We start from the raw sequence: 17,819 nt of genomic DNA, 5'->3' as shown, positions 1-17,819 counted from the left end.
ATCAATTTTTTCCAAATTAGCAACACATACCCATTTCAACCTTACCTGCTGATCAAACATTCTATGTTCTCTCTGGCCTGATTCCAGATCCTCTTCTGAAAGTGACACCAAAGAGTCACCCCTTTCCTCGCCACTAAAAGGGTGCCTCAGCTCTTTGGTGTTTGAAGGGTTTACATCCAGAGATGAAGACGGCTTGTTTCCAGCTCCTCCTGTTAAGCCCTCTAGACTGAAACTGAACACAGAACACAAGAGTTATTAATTCATTCTATTTCTGAGTCTCAGAAAGGAAGGAAGATACAAAATCCCTTTAGTTGTATCTTCCTTGCTCTTCATTATTTCTATGTCATTTAGTAAAACTGTCTACAGGGCATGGCCGAATAAGAGCCAGCTACTCACCCCCACCTCCGACCCCAAGATCTTGGTATGCTGAGACACATACTGCACTCAGATTTTACTTTTACATCATTCAATTTATTTGAATGTTGAACCACTTAAGGTCAATTTCTCAGATATTTTTCAATATATCATATGGACAGACCATATTATCCTATTGATCTTTCATTTATGTGTGTTTTCTCCCTTGATATCACGTAAATAATCTTTGTCAGAATCTAACTCTGCCAATGCCAAATAATTAAATGGCACAGAGAGATAAGTTACATAACTAACTTTCAGAAGGGAAACAAGGAGACTTAGACTTGCCCTTGCATCCATCAAGTGGAACCTTTATAACATGTCACTCGACTACAGTCTAGGAGATCTTTATAGTTTCACAGGGATGCATCCACTCCAGAAAACCCATGTTATATATGAGCATTACCAGCTTGCACAACTGCCCAGACAACAGCTGCTTTGGCTGGTTTCCTGAGAAGTGTTAGTTGCAGACGGGCACATGTGACACCTTAAAGGGCAAAAGCTGAAAGGCTACTGAGTCTAAAAGAGGTTTAATTAATTTGGTCTTGATATTGACAAAGGGGAAAAAAACAAACTTAGGGTCTGGTATCTAAAATGGGATCCTTGGAATACAGACTATGTGGTTTGCAGAGTAAAGCATTTTTTGTAAGCAGGAACCTATAGAGAGATGCTAGCCAACCCTTGGGACTGCTAGCCAGAATAATTCGTATCTGTCATAACTGGATTTCAAAATATACTGTAGCAGACCTTGTCCTCACTGATAAGCATCTGGACTATATTTGAAGGTATAATAAAGGTATTTGGTTATCTCTGCTCAAAGTTAATTGCTACAAAAAAAAAAAAAAATTCAGTCCAGAAGGGCTTGTATTGGCTCTTTTCCCCATGGATTACTTATGAACTAATACCATACGTCTCTATTTTCTCTAATGAGTAAATTAAACAACGGATTTTGTTTTTCTTATTTCCATATGACAATAGAAATCATGACTAACTACAAGTAAATGTCTCTGTAAAATTCATTTTCAATAGCAGGGATAAGAAGACAGGCTAAAAGAAGAAGAAATTTAGTTTTCTATTATGAATTATTTATAAAGCCTGAGAAAGCCAGATCTATGCTTACCACAAAATTTAATCCTGAAAATATTTTAGTGATTAAATCTGGCTGCTCAGTTGAGAGAAGAGTATGAAATGATGAGGAATCTGTAAGCTTGGATTCTAAAGAGGCTGATGGATTTGAAAGTGTAATAAGAAGAAAGTGCATGTTATTAGCTGTCTTGTTTCTGTTATTGCTTTCCTCAGGATGTGGGAATTCCTAGGATCTGGGAATTAGGACATATCAAAACAAAGAGTGGTCTACCATACCATGGAGACAAGTCTGTGCAGAAAACAGCAATCTACAGCCACTTGAGACCAACAGGATGTAACACCACACACCATCCAACTCCTAGGCTGCGCCCCTTCAACTGCGTTAGTGATGCCCATAGCAGAGACAATAGAGCACTGTGCTCAGAAACAAAGCAGGCACCATACGCATTCTAGTCACAAAGAAGCCAGCTCCAAGCCAAAAGCCCAAGTGCCATATTTTATGATTCCCCCTTTGGTGGCTGGACACATAACAATACCATACCTTCTGCAATTAAAGTCAGCACTCAGGGCTGTAGAGTATTGCACACCAGAAGGACACCAGCTCATACTGGGGATGACATCAAAGGCAGAAAGAGAAATGGAAGAAGAAAAGAAGAAACAGGGATGGGGTTATTGGGTTTAAAAAAAAAGGGTATAGTTGGAGACAGATGGATTTATCTGAGCATCAAAAAATTAGGAATGTAATATTGATTCAGAATTTAGGAAATGACTGGAATAAAAACCATGGAAACCTATAATTATTCAATTGATGACCCTTTGAAGGCTGGAAATGACTATGTGAGCTCTTTAGAGGATAACAAATCCAATCTGAAACCCAAGAATCCCTCCTAGTGAACTCTGAACAGAGAACCGAACCAGACTGTAGCTTCCTCTTTGGGCACCCTCATGGATGTGTCTTAACCTCCACTTTTAGGGACAATCTCTCTACACAGCCCACCACTCCCACATCTCCCTTACCACAGCATCTCTAATCCTTAACTAAAAGAAACGTCAACAAATTGAACTGGGATAGGTTCACTGAGTCATCAGGTTTTTTTTTTTTTTTCCCCATATGTTTCCATTAAGGATCCATCTAAGCCAAACAATTCATACATCTTTCATAATGATACCCAATCAACACTTACATTCATCTTCAAACCTATTCACTAGGCTTATAAGCTACAGATAAAAGCATATAGCAATGGTCAAATTTCCTGGCATTTTACTGATAATGAAGTTAACAATGTATCTTTTAATTTAAGCTTTGTATCCACTTTTCCTTAAGATTAAAAAAAAATCCATTTGATCATCTACTTCCTTGATTATCTCAGCACTGATATTTATTCTCAAGCAGCAAGGACAGAAAAACGGGTTGGAAATGCTAAGTAGATACAACCAGCTAACAAATAATCAATTAAAACATCAGGTACTCTGTAAAAGGAGCTTTATAGGTCAGGATTTCTAATTAACAAAAACTATCGTTAAAAAAATACACTGCTACTATTTTGGTCTTAAAGTTCTAAGTGACATGCTTTTGTTTTCAGAAGGGAGATAACAGTAAAACCAATCAGCTCCCTCCTGAACCTTCAAATGGAAAGACCTGCAAACACCAAAAAATCCCACTTTATCTTGAATACACCTAATAATTTTGATGTGCTGCGAACTGGGGGGTTTTGAAAGAGGGAAAAAGACAATGGTGGCAGAATAAATATGGGCTACCCCTATGACTCTTCTAAAAGTAAAATCTTTTTTCTTTTTGTCTTTTTAGGGCTGCTTTATGGCATATGGAAGTTCCCAGGCTAGGGATCCAATCAGAGCGGCAGCTGCTGGCCTACTTCACAGCCACAGCAGCGTGGGATCTGAGCCATATCTTCAACCTATGCCGCAGCTTGCAGCAATGCTGGATCCTTAACTCACTGAGCAAGGTCAGGGACTGAACCCACATCGCATGGATACTAGTGAGGTTCTTAACCCTCTGAGATACCAGAGGAACTCCTAAAGGTAAATCTTTAAAATAATATCATTAAAAATAATTTAAGTGGTAAACATTTAAATCCGATTACATGAATAGTATAAAGCTTTGTGCAAAAGCACAAAGTGGAAATACACAGTGAAGACATGTCTCTACTAGTCTGATGAGACCAGGCTGACTAATAATTTATTTGCGTAAGGGAAGCAAGCCTTGATATAATTTACAGACAGACATGAGATTCAGAAGTTCATTCTTTTGCAGTTATTAACATAATTTTATATCTCTAAACTGTTAATAAAAAGGCATATTATGCCTACATAGCCAACTTATTAAAAACAGAATGTGGAAAAATTTGTAATTGAATATACATTACCAAATTACCATTCATTAAAAATAAAAAATGTCCTTCTACAGATTTATACATCCCTTTACTCTCAGAGCAAAAGGGAGACAGAAAGAGGGACAGAAAAGCTTTTCTAAGGATTCAGGAAGGAAGGTGTGAAAAACTTTCACAATTAAGAGAAGTAACATTTCAAGATTTTGAGGCTTTGAGGTTTTTTTTTTTTGTCTTTTTGCTATTTCTTGGGCCGCTCCTGCGGCATATTGGAGGTTCCCAGCCTAGGAGTCTAATCAGGGCTGTAGCTGCCAGCCTACGCCAGAGCCACAGCAACTCGGGACCCAAGCCGCGTCTGCAACCTACATCACAGCTCACAGCAACGCTGGATCCTTAACCCACTGAGCAAGGGCAGGGACTGAACCTGCAAGCTCATGGTTCCTAGTTGGATTCGTTAACCACTGCACCACGACGGGAACTCCTTTTTTTTTGTTTTTTGTTTTTTTTGTTTTTTTGTTTTTGGCTTTGAGATTTAGATAGTTCTATATTAAAAAAAACAACAACAAAAAAACAAGTACCCTGCTCCACCTTTTAATACTGTTGGAATGTTGTAATTTTACTAGCTAAGGCTTAATACAAAATTTAAAAGTATACCTGATGTTCTTCGTACAAAAATACGGCTAAAGATGAAATCACTGGAGCTGCTGTGAAGGCTTTATCTATATGCAAACCTGGACTGCATCCAGCAACTGCATCCAGTGTCATCTACAGCATATTTTTCTAAGTCCATATTGAAGAGTTTAAAGAAGAGTCAGACAAATGTCTCTCAAGGTTTAGATACTTCTGCTGAAAAGGGCTTTTAACAACTTGTTCCCCGGAAAAAAAACTTAACCATACTCGTGAGTATCTGAGAGTCATGAGAATATTTGTATTTGAGCTCAAGCTAAAATCTAGAATTAAAGGCAACATCCACTTGAAAAAGACAAAGTGGAAAGAAAGATCACTACTTGCCTGCTTCCCAAAAAAACAGCTTCAGGTAATAGTTAAAAATACCTCTTTACAAGTATCTCCTAATATGAGAAGCTAAAAGTAATCAAACCATATTTACATTTCTAAATATTTTCCCAAACAATGGAAGAAAAAGCCACAAATGACTTCCGAACAATAAATATAAAACTCAGCATTTGAAAAATTTAAAAGCAGATCAGCATTTTTTGGCTAGAAATGACTTTTTAGCTTTATAAAGCACTGTAATTTTTAGCTTCAAAATTTTATGTAACAAAAAATAATTAGGAATTGAAAGACTTTGAGGGGCCCCTAAGAAGTCAGCTGACGGCTCTTACTTGCTTTAAGGAACGACTACATCAGCAATGGAATGGAGACTGCCAGGTGTGGCCTAGGAAGAGAGGCTTTCATCGCATTATTAAAGTATGTGTTGAAAATATTTTAGGGCCTGTGCATATGAGCACACTGATTTCTGGTTCTTCCACTTTTTTTTGAAAAGAAAGAAAAAGTACACCCCAGGGTCCATTACATAGGCAAGACAAATATTTCTTTGAATTCTTCTGGATAAAGTTGGAGAGACCCTATTATCAAAGTGATCTGAACACCAAAAAGCGCACAATGTAAAACATTTTTTTTTTTTGTTATTTAAAAAAAAAAAAGAGAGAGAATAGGAAAAAATTTCAAATTTGAGAAACCATTTCATACGGAATGGACATTAGCAATTGCTTATTAGTATAATAAGTACTTATATTTTATTTGTCTGAAGTAGACATGACACTATTTTAAAATATACTGTTTAACCACAGATGAAGCGAAATGAGATGCTTGTTAGTATAAGCTCAGAGGCAAATGGTTAGTCCATTAAGTGAGTGAACTCTGTACCTTCTCCTATGAATGGGAGGTCTCCTGACAACATCCCCAAGAACTCGCATTGAACTGAAAATGAATGGTGGAAGAGGTCAGTGTTGAGGTGAAACAAAATGGATAAAAATGCATGAAACATACAGACATCACGCTGGAAAGACAAACAATCACCAAAGAGAAATAGTACAGGAAGTAGGAGAATGAAAGAATATGGGATAAGGAAAATATCACAACCAAAAAGGCCTGACAACTTCTGAGAAAGGCTACTTGGCTTCCTCCTTGCTCCAAGAAATTTACCAGGAATGGGGTTTATTAAATTTTAAAAGTAAAATGAATGTTTTTAAAAAGAGGCCATTCAAAACCTTAAAAGGGTTTTAAGACTTTAAAATCCAGAATATGCTATATGAACACAATGCTTAAAAATTAGTCAAACTAATTAAAGTGATCCCTGAGTCTCATCACATTATCTCCAGAGGTATTGGGACAGTGGGGCTGGGCAATCCTTAATGATGAAATCAAACAGGAGACCCCATGATCTTATATATGTTGAAAACATAAATGAGTCGGGTGATAGGGTTCTAATCTTAGTTCAGTCTTAAAATCACCATTTGATCTCAGGCAAATCATTTAATCTGAGCTTCAGTTCCCTCATCAGAGCTACATGATCCATAAAGCCACATTTAGTTCTGAAATAGGAGTCATGGCAAAGGGATCCACAGTGGTTTATAAAGAAAAACAGATTATTTAGAAAATAAATCCTTATTTCTCTCTATTGTTATCACCTCAGACAAGTATGTCCTGTCAAGAAACTTCTCTTGCTTCAGGAAGGAAATTCCTCCATCCCTATTTTTCCTTTGGGTATGAATGCTTTAAAAAAAAAAAAAAAAAGTACTGCATGAAAAAAGCTAAAAAGGAAAGCTTTTAGAAAATGCTTTTTATATAACCTAGAATTTCAAATGTGTATAAAATCAGCCCATCAGACAAAGCAACTGTTTAAGGTTAGCATCCTGCCTCCAATCTAGAGGAATCCAGAGTTGTAGAAAGAATGCCTGACCAGGAGACTGAAACCTGGACTCCACCGACCTTGGGTAAAAGTGTACCGGTCTCAATTGAAAAATTGGGGAGAATACCACCTCATTCATGAAGAGGACTGGAAAATTACATGAGAAAATGTGTCTTTAAAGGAGTGTGAAAGAGTAGCAAATCAGGAAGGTATGAGGTATTATGAAAGCAGGGACTTTGGCTCGCCACTGTCTCCAGAACCTAGAACTGCCTGGAATGCAGAGGTTGCTTAATGTAGGTTGGTTAACTAGAAGAATAAATGAGTGAATCAATTTACTAAGATTACATGTACTTAACAGCTATGAAATCTGAGCCAAAATATTATGAGGTAAAGGATTTTTTTTTTTTTTTAAAAGCCAACAAACCAAACCAATGATTGCTCCAGGGAGCTGTTTATATCAATGGGCTTACAAAAACGGTCAGTCTACTCCCTTGGCTGCTTTTCCTCATTAAGAATGTAGCCTTGGAGTTCCCTTCGTGGCACAGTGGTTAACGAATCCAACTAGGAACCATGAGGTCGCGGGTTCGATCCCTGGCCTTGCTCAGTGGGTTAAGGATCGGTTTTGCCGTGAGCTGTAGTGTAGGTTGCAGATGCGGCTCGGATCCCTCGTTGCTGTGTCTCTGGCGTAGGCCGGCGGCTACAGCTCCAATTCGACCCCTAGCCTGGGAATCTCCATATGCCACCAGAGCGGCCCTAGAAATGGCAAAAAGACAAAAAAAAAAAAAAAAAAAAGAATGTAGCCTTGGTGTAAGCACACCTGTGTACATATAGTAGGCATCACGGCACTTTTTTTTCAGACTTAAAACCACCTGCTTAAGCATCTAGGCAGCCAGTGGTCAGAAGCCAAATCCAACTTCTATTCTTACAGCCTGCTTCCAAACTGTAGGTGTGAAATTGGGTCACACTTAGGAGAGATCCCCAAGATCGGATGATACAAGGAAAATTACAAATAATTTAATGATTATCATGATCTTGCAAGGACTATATACTGATAATTTAGACTTTATTAAAATTCTCTACATTAGGAGCAGATGGTAATTCCTACGAAGCACTGTGAAAAACTCAGAAGTGTTGAAACTATGAGATTTTATACGTATTTCTTCATTCAAAACTGACATGAACTATTTATTCCCTTCAAATTTTCGAATCTCTGAATTTCATGGACAAATCTGGCCTGGATAAAATGTTATTATTTCTTAAATACCCACTATGTAACTGATAAATTTTACTTGTAATATTTATTACAAATATTCTGAAAGGCTCAGATGGGTCAAGTTACACATAGTAAGTTACAGGGCTGGAATCTGTAACACTGATTTTCCTGATTCTGTAACCTATATTCTTTCATTTATTACACGGCGTTTCCTAAAATCTTTTACCAACAATAACACCAAATCACCAAATCAAAAGTAAGCAGACAAAAGTAAGCAGACACTGAGAGACCAAACAGACAGCCTGGGGTCTCACCTCCGATGGTTCATTTCTGCATCACTGGCTGCATTCTTCCCAGGACCCCAGCTGTGCCTCCGGAAAGGAGACAGAGAGCGCATAGAACTCCTCAGGACAGAGCAGTTCGCAGGTACTTCGGTGATGCTGTCCATCTCCTCCTCTTCCATCTCACCTGAGCCAGCAGGCTCACTCTCACTCTCTCGACCCTCAGCTCCCACCCCATGGCTGTAGAAGCCATTAAGACATTGCTGGTCTCTGGACCTGTTCAAATTTGAAATCTGGGGGAGGGACACATCACTGCCATGCGAAGAATGTCGATCCAAAGATGCTGTGTCATCGGTGGAGGAACTAGATCCAGTGATATCACAGGCCAACTGCTCTTCCTCAGGCTGTAATAGAGAATCACATATGGTTGAACATGGCAGGACCAAGTGGAGAGCCTCAGTTATTCCCCATCAAGTCATGCCTTCATAGTGGGTAGGACAGACAAGCTCATGATCAGCTTCAAACAAATAAATTTTTTTCTTAAGGCATGATCACAGTTGAATTCAAACAACTTCCAGCAAAGGTGGGGTCCAGGTCTATGTTCTTTCTACCCTTTTACTAGATGTGCTAGACAAGAAGTACATAACTTCCCCTTTCTTATAGGGGAAAAGGTCTATTTCAAGTCAGTTTTTTCAGTCAATACTATCAACTGAAATGAGAGGAAACTGTCTCTGGAGTTTCTGCTGTATGAAAACTCTAAATTCATATCATAATTAGGTTTAATTTATTTTAGACGCCTTAACTAAAAACAAGGTAGTTTGCTTGGCCACAATAATGATGTATTCCACAAGCACGTCTGATGGTTATCAGCGGCATTTTGAAAAATGCAGAATAGCTTCTGATCCCACCTAAACTATGCCACAAATGCCCCAATTCTGGCCATAAATACATAAATGGAAGAAATCTATCTCCTTTTCTCATTTAACTGAGAGCTGGCTTAGTGTTACTGAGCCTAATTGTACACAGAATAATCGGTCCTGGCAATGGAATCTGTTTTGTTTTTGTTTTTTTTCTTTTAATTTTTTTTGTCTTTTTTTTTTTAGGGCCATGTCCACAGCATATGGAGGTTCCCAGGCTAGGAGCTGAGTCAGAGCTGCAGCTGCTGGCCTATGCCACTGCCACAACAACATGCGATAGGAGCCAAGTCTGCGACCTACACCACAGCTCACGGCAACGGCAACGCCATATACTTAACCCACTAAGCAAGGCCAGGGACTGAACCTGCAACCTCATGGATACTAGTCTGGTTTGTTCACTGCTGAGCCATGATGGGAACTCTTAATGGAGTCTTTGATAAAGTGATGCTGCTCTTTCCTTGGCCATCCTCTAGAGCCTAATAGGATTTTGATCTCAGTAGCCTGACACATTCTCTGCTGGTTGAAAGACACCAGAGCACATAATTTGATGGGTGAGAGAAAGATGAGCTTTGCTGCATTTAAAACATAAATTTTTCTAAAAGGTAAGTGTTTAAAAGATGCATGATCACAGTTTGAGTTACAAATGTGGGCACCATACTATCTTAAAGTCTTTATTTTGTATTCTTATAGGATAGGGAGCAGGGAACGGAGAAGGGCATTCTGTGATTTTTTCTCCCCACTTCTTCACAGTATTTCCCTAATTAGCCAGTCTACTCAGTTTTAATTAGGAGTAAAGAAACTTACAGTTCTTCAAAAAAGGTTTTAAAAATTACTGGAACTAATGACCAATAAGCTTTTTTTTTTTTTTTTGTCTTTTTGCCATTTCTTGGGCCGCTCCCGCAGCATATGGAGGTTCCCAGGCTAGGGGTCGAATCAGAGCTGTAGCTGCCAGCCTACGCCAGAGCCACAGCAACGCAGGATCCGAGCCGCGTCTGCGACCTACACCACAGCTCACGGCAATGCCAGATTGTTAACCCACTGAGCAAGGGCAGGGACCTAACCCGCAACCTCACGGATTCGTTAACCACTGCACCACGATGGGAACTCCCCCGATAAGCTTTAAAATAGAAAACGATTCCTATACTAGAGAGAGTTTCTCTTTAAAGTCTTTGCATAACACTTCAAAAGCACTCTATCTTCCAGAAGCAGTCTTTATACTTTTGGGGCTGGATCTCACCAGCTTATATGAGTTGTTTTGTTTGTTTCACTTCAATTTCCTTAGTTAATGCTCTTTAAGTGATGAGCAAGGGATGAGACTTAGTGGAAGATGCCAGGGGGACCACTGGACAGTCAGTAATCTGAGGCCCAGACCATCTCAAGGGCTCCTTCAAGTAAACAGGCAGAGAGAAGCAGAAGCAAGATCTGAAAGAAGACTGATTTCAACTAAAACTGCCCTGTACAGTTACCTCACCACCTTAAAAAAAAAAAAAAAAAAAAAAAGCCCTATGACCACAAGATCGCAAAGTTTGTATGAGAAAAGTCCTCAGTGTTCTTCTTCACTGGGCTACACTATAAAATAAACTACATGCTTCACCAAGTATATTCTAAAACAGGGTAGGTGCTATTTTAAAATAAAATTACTGATTACTCTTTTTAAGTCAGTGAGGATTGAGCTGGGCATCCTAAAGTTTCTATTTATGGGGCCACTCTCCACAAAAAGGGAAAATACTATCGGTCATGAATACCAACTTTAGAAGCCACTTCTAGGATGTCTTGGCTTTCTCACTGTACTGGACTGAATAGTGTCTGCCTCCAATTCACATCCTTCTCAGAATATCACCTTATTTGGAAATTGGGTCTTTCCAAATGTAGTTAGTTAAGATGAGGTCATTTTACAGTAGGGTGGTCTCCAAATCTAATAGGAGCAATGTCTGTATAAGAAGAGACAGCAGCCCCTGCTGGTTTCACAGTTCTCCTGCCTTTAGAACTGTGAAAGAATACATTTATATTGTTTCAAGCTACCAAATTTGTGGTAATTGGTTGCAGCAGTGTAATAAGAAACTAATATACTCACCCCTCATCCCTTAATCTGCCTAAATTTCTAATACTAAAATAAACAAACACAATGGCCATAAATAAGGCAAACTGTGGGACAAGCCTATTCTCAAAACACACAAGCAAGGCTCCAAAAGAAATGAAAGCTCTGAGCTGAAGTTTCCATTTCTCCCATTCTTCTTACAAGTTAGCTCTTTCCAGTATGGAATGGCTTGCAGATGGTAGCACAGGTACTTCTTTGTAAAAAGGAGAAATCCGTCTAGCAAATAGCCTTCAATCTAAAGAAGGCTCTAAATTACTTTTTCCAAGCTTTTTCAGTGTTCTCAAAAGAATTTTCCAGCTTCATCATGTCTTTACATCATCTTGAAGACTAGAGAGGTCAGTGATATAATGAGAACTCAAACCTGGAATATAGTCATACCCCTTCTAGAGCTAGCTATGGATAAGTCACTTTTTAACTTGTCTATCTAACACAATGATCTTTAAAGAAGTTAGAAACTAATATAAGGTCTGTTGAAAGGAATTTTTTTGTTTAAATCGTGGATAATAGAGAAAAGAAGAAAAGCAGGATTTTTAAAAACTTTTGGATTTTTTTTGGGCAATATTCCTTTTCCGGTCCCAGAATTTTTAGTGCTAAAATTAAAGTTCTTAGGGATGTCTGCCAAATAACAGATATAAGAAATATTACTTCCATCGTTCTCCTCCATCCTCAGAAAAGGTACTAGATTTTGGGGATGCTATTTTTCCAATTTTTCCATTTACATAAATCAGAAGGGGAAAAAATTATGCCTTCTGACACAAAACAGAATGTTCTGTGCCTAATATTTGAAGCCCTTAAGAGTTTTTCAGTTATATGTCAGTCTTTCTTTAGAGAGGTCTTTTCTCTTAAAATGCCTGCTAATTAAATGACTTTCAAGACTTAGGAAATCATTACTGACTGACTGGAGAAATAGTGCAATGGGATCAGTTTAACTAACACATTTTTTAAAACTTAGTAAAACTGATTCCATGGTACCATTCTTCTAAACAATTAGGAATATCCCAAGTCCTTGAAAGTATATATATGAGAAAATATAAATATACATTATTTATACATACATACATTTTATACATTTATATATTTACAAATGGCCAAAACACAACTGTCTGCTAACAGAAGTTTTTTGTTTTAAGATGAACATTAAAACTGGGTTAGGGCAGAGAAGTAGAAGAGATTAAAAGGCAGAAATAGGGCATTCCTGTAGTGGCACAGCAGAATCAAATGTGACTAGTATCCATGAGGATGAGGGGTCAATCCCTGGCATCTCTCAGTGGGTCAGCGATCTGGCGTTGCCATGAGCTATGGTGCAGGTCACAGACGTGGCTTGGATTCCAAGTTGCTGTGGCTGTGGTGCAGGCCAGCAGCTGCAGCTCTGATTCGACTCCTAGCCTGGGAACTTCCACATGCCACAGGTGTGGCCCTTAAAAACAAAAACAAAAACAAAAACAAACAAACAAACAAAACAGTAGAAATAGGAGAAAAGGGGTGACTGGGAGCTGTGTATGTATATGAGAAAGCAAGAATACCAGGGAAACTACGACTGAGTCTGTATATGAGATTAACACACAAACCCTTTCTCCCTTGAGTTTTCGTAATTGCTTTTCCTTATGCATATATGAGGATGAGAACACACACACACACATTTTCTCCACCAACAGCTTCTTTTTCCTTGGTTTATATAATTCTGAAAATCTGCAAATGGTAATCAGGCTAGCAAAACCCACTAAACATCAGAGAGAATACTCCCTGAGCACCACAAAGGTGTGAGGGTGCCTGATCTTTCCAAGACCAGCCTTATACACACAGTTCTGGCTTCAGGGGCAAGGGCTGAGCCAACAGAGCAAACCAAGGATACTTGGGCTTTCCTTCATTTAAGACCAAATAAACTAGGGAGAATGAAATTACATAAATAAAATGTAAAGTCTAAATTAAAAATGATGATGTTTATAAAAAAGCTTGAGAAACTATTACTTAAATAGATGTGCAGTATAACTATTATATAAATTTGAATAATAATTACCTCACCATGTGTGTGGCTCTATACTAAGTGACTTAGATGTATGATTTCTTTTAATCCCTACAATTATTAGATTTAGTAACTATTCTTATTCCCATTTTACAGATGAGAAAACTGAAGCTTAGTGAGGTTATAGAATAAACTCAGGTTTCTAATGTAACTGGTCTGGGGTAAAGGCCAGACTTTTTTGTCGTCTTCTTTCTTCTTCAAGCTCTCCAGGTGATTTAGGTACAGGTAGGACTCAATCCTATTGCTAAAAACTAGAGAGCTGATACTGCAGCTGGGGGCAGACAGATCAATAACAGGATAGGACACAGGTAGGAAGAACTACAAAATTTGATAAATGACACTTCATCAAAATTTGAAAAACTCAGTTCAACAAGACACCATTACGAAAGTGAATGGGAGAAAATATTTCCAAAATATAAATCTAACAAAGGACTGGTGTCCAGGATACTTATATAGAACCCCTACTTCTCAACAACACAGGACAAACGATTTTTTTTTTGGGGGGGGGGTCTTTTTGCTATTTCTTGGGCAGCTCCCGCGGCATATGGAGGTTCCTAGGCTAGGGGTCGAATTGGAGCTATAGCCACCAGCCTACACCACAGCCACAGCAACGTGGGATCCGAGCTGTGTCGGCAACCTACACCACAGCTCACGGCAATGCCGGATCGTTAACCCACTGAGCAAGGGCAGGGACCGAACCCGCAACCTCATGGTTCCTAGTCGGATTCGTTAACCACTGCGCCACGACAGGAACTCCCTATTTTTTTTTTTTTTTTTTTAATGGGCACGAGATTTGAAAAGACACTCCATAAAGGAAGACACATGAGTGGCCAATAAACACATGAAAATGTGTTTAACATAATCAATAGTCGTCAAGGAAAAACAAAATCAGAAGCATAATATGCTACCACTACAAGCATACCAGAAATGCTAAAGTTAGAGCAAAACAAAACAACTACACATTTGATAAGGATTTTCATTCTTGCTCGGGAGAATGAAAAATGGCACAACCACTTTGGAAAAAGGCCTGGCAATTTCTTGTAAAACTAAACCTACAGCTCCCATATGATTTAGCAATTCCGCTCCTGGGAATGGAATTCACAGCCACAGAATGGGTTCCCATTTATCCAAGAGAAATGATAATACTTATGTTCCATTTATGTACAGTTCTGAAATAGGAAAATCTAACCTGTGATAGGAAAAAAATTAGAACAGCCATTGCCTTTAGGGGGCTGGAGAGGAGACAGACTAGGAAGGGGCCTAAGGAATCTTTCCAAAGTGATATATCCTTAAGGAAGGGGAGTTGGGTTACAAAGATGAGTGAAAGCATTCATCAAAAGTCACTGAGGTACATCTGTTATGGAAAACAGTATGAACATTCCTCAAAAAATTAAAAGCAGAACAAATTGCCATATATGATCTAGCAATCCCATGTCTGGGTATATATCCAAAGGAAATAAAGTCACTATCTTAAAGAGATACCTGCACTCCCATGTTCAGGGCAGCATTATTCACAGTAGCCAAGATATGACAATATCTTCAGTGTCCAATGATGCATGAATGGATGAAGAATTATTCAGTCTTAAAAAAGAAGGAAACCCTGACATCTGCAGCAACATGGATGGGCCGTGAAGGCATCAAGGGAAGTGAAATAAGCCAGACATGGAAAGACAAATATTGCATGATCTTACTTATGTGAAATCTGAAAATGTCGGAGTTGCTGTCATGGCGACTAGGAACCATGAGGTTGCGGGTTCAACCCCTGGCCTTGCTCAGTGGGTTAAGGATCCGGCTTTGCTGTGAGCTATGGCGTAGGTTGCAGATGTGGCTTGGATCCCGAGTTGCTGTGGCTCTGGCGTAGGCCGGCGGCTACAGCTCTGATTTGACCCCTAGCCTGGGAACCTCCATATGCTGCGGGAGCGGCCCAAGAAATGGCAAAAAGACACACACACACAAAATCTGAAAATGTCAAACTCATAGTAACAGGGAGTAGAATGGTAGTTACCACGGGCGGGGGTGGGTAATGGAACTTTTGGTTAAGAGATTTTATTTTAAAAAACCTTGTGAACAAATACCAAATTCTAAATATTTAGGGGTAAATGTATTGATATCTGTAACTTATTTTGAAATGCACCCAAGAAATTAGATGAACTGGTAGATGGAAAGAATGACGAACAGATGCATAATTATGTAACAAAGCAAATATAATAGTTAACTGTAGAATACAGGTGGCAGGAGTTCGCTGCCAACTCTTCCAACTTTTCTGTTTCAGAATTTAAAAAAATAAAGTGTTGGGAAAAAATACCTGACTTTTTTTGTTTGTTTGTTTGTTTGTTTGCAAGTAAGGGTTTATTTAAAGGGAGAAGAGAGAGAAAACAGGTGTGGAGAAAATGCAAGATAGGGGTGGCAGAAACAGAGAGAGAAAGACAGAGACAGAGCGAAAGAGCCTGACTGGCTTTCTTTTCTTTTCTTTTTTTGTCTTTTTAGGGCCTCACCCTTGGCACATGGAGGTTCCCAGGCTGGGGGTCAAATCAGAGCTACAGTTGCAGCTTGTGGGATCCGAGCCAAGTCTGTGACCTACACCACAGCTCATGGCAACGCTGTATCCTTAACCCACTGAGTGATGCCAGGGATTGAACATGTGTCCTCATGGATGCTAGTCAGGTTTATTTCCAGTGAACCACAATGGGAACTTCCTGACTGGCTTTGTTAACCAGAATTACACCACAGAGGTATTATACATATGTATATAGAGAGGCATAAAAATTACATATACTTATATACACAGAAATATAGAAACAGCTATGCACTTTATATTTTATTACTCTACCTGAATTATGCTAAATAGTGCCAAAATACTAGTTAATTTTCATTCATTTAGTAATCAAGTATTTATAATTATCTATTATATCATACACAAGGCACTCTGCCATGTACCTTGAAAATAAAAGTTCATATTTTAAACACCTAATGTATGTCAATCACTTAATCCACTTATGTGTAATACTAATTAAAAAATCTTAGGTATCTGATAGCAAGTATTCTCCTTGCTTCACAGTTCTAAAAATCTTGATCATTTCAATACTTATGCATAAGTGATTATAGTTTTTCTAATTTGGATTCTATCAATATATTTGCTTTCATCCCTGGACGGTCAATTATAAAGGTACATTTCTGGCTTGGTGATCAAGTACTTGAGAGCAAAATACAGCATATGAAATAGTGGATCTTCCTTCAAAGGATTAGCATCTTAAGGTTACTATGATTTTCTTAATTGTGGATACATCTTATATAAGTCAGAGAAAAACAAGGTGTATGGGTTTTATTTTTATCTTTGGGAAAAGAAGCAGCAACTATTACTACTTTCTATTGACTTCAATTATCCATTTGGATAACAGGCTGGCCTGAGATCATAAATTTTATGATTTCACTTTCTTTCTTAGCCAGTGCCAAAAAAATTCCAGGATTTCTCTCAGTTTAAAGAAAGATCTAAATGTTATGCTATTGATCTATGGAAAAGAAAGATCTTAGGAACCAGAAAATATTCATAAGAATAAATATGACACTCATTAACACTCACCAAAGACTCATATTTGCCAGGAGGAATGGAAATATAAGGTTAAGGTGCAAAGTTCTGACAAACACTGCAGGCTGTTAAAGAGACTCTGTAAGGCCAGAGTCACACAAGTGGCTGCAGGAAGTGATCTAATGCACCACTCATGGTTCACAGAAAGGATGTTGCAATGTCTTGCCTACAGAGAAGGGAGAGTAGGAGGGGTGGAGCTGGGAAGGACCTCTGGGACAGTCTGATGTTTTGTAGCACATGCTGGGTGGGTGACCACAGAGAAAGGCTTTTAAGGAAGTAGCTGATGGTCTGTCTGCCACTGCCATGCTTCTATATAAAGCACTGGTTATTAAAGCAGCTGTTTGGCGAATGAGAGTAAAATCACAGAAAATGAACAGATTGCAGGTACAAATCTCAATTCTGTCACTTACTGACTGAGAAATTTTGAGTAAACTTCCTTCCTAGTCAGGACCTCTATTTCCTCAGGAGTCTAATGAGGATAAAACCACCCACCTTGCAGGGTTGCTAGGAGCATGGAATGACATCATATATGTAAAAGGTTTTGTTTAGTGTATGGTAGGCATTTTGTAAACATCAGTCTGTCTCCTTTTCCTTTCACATGTGAACCCTTGATTTTATGAATACTACAGAAAACATTATTGCAAAACCTTCCCTGGTCACAAACAGCTGTAGTACAGTAGAAATACTAAGAAGAAGGACCCTCCAAATCTCATCCCAGGCCGTCAGACATTCTCATGTGTGCATGAAGAGATGAAAGTGGCATCTGCCATTTCTGGACTTCCTGAGGCACTCCAGTGTAGTAGTTTATTCGGGGATATGCTTCAAATTTAAAAACTGTACCTGTCTAGTCATCCTTAAAAAACCGCTAAATCTAGTACTTTGTATTAACAATCTCCTAGATGCTCTTGATAGTTTGAATAATTAGGTAAATTATAGGAAATATTAATTCTCCTTAGCTAGGAAAATCATGCAATTTAGTGCCCA

The 17,819-nt window shown here is 38.6% G+C and overlaps 1 protein-coding gene across 13 annotated transcripts in view; it reads right to left on the bottom strand.

Moving 5' to 3' along the window:
• The window catches only part of AKAP13 (A-kinase anchoring protein 13), a 326,734-nt gene that overhangs the window by 71,149 nt on the left and 237,766 nt on the right, over nucleotides 1–17,819 (bottom strand). For 9 of the 13 annotated variants that reach the window (XM_047797871.1, XM_047797877.1, XM_047797876.1 and 6 more), the window contains 4 exons: nucleotides 8,245–8,615; nucleotides 5,733–5,786; nucleotides 2,042–2,107; nucleotides 46–232 (listed from right to left, as the gene is read on the bottom strand). In XM_047797871.1, coding sequence (XP_047653827.1) covers nucleotides 46–232; nucleotides 2,042–2,107; nucleotides 5,733–5,786; nucleotides 8,245–8,615 — 678 coding nt within the window. The remainder of the gene's footprint in view (nucleotides 1–45; nucleotides 233–2,041; nucleotides 2,108–5,732; nucleotides 5,787–8,244; nucleotides 8,616–17,819) is intronic. The other 4 variants (XM_047797880.1, XM_047797881.1, XM_047797886.1 and 1 more) reach the window with 2 other exon arrangements.

This window comes from Phacochoerus africanus, chromosome 9, assembly GCF_016906955.1.
Source record: "Phacochoerus africanus isolate WHEZ1 chromosome 9, ROS_Pafr_v1, whole genome shotgun sequence".
Taxonomy (NCBI): domain Eukaryota; kingdom Metazoa; phylum Chordata; class Mammalia; order Artiodactyla; family Suidae; genus Phacochoerus; species Phacochoerus africanus.
This window is presented reverse-complemented; position numbering and strand designations above follow the sequence as displayed.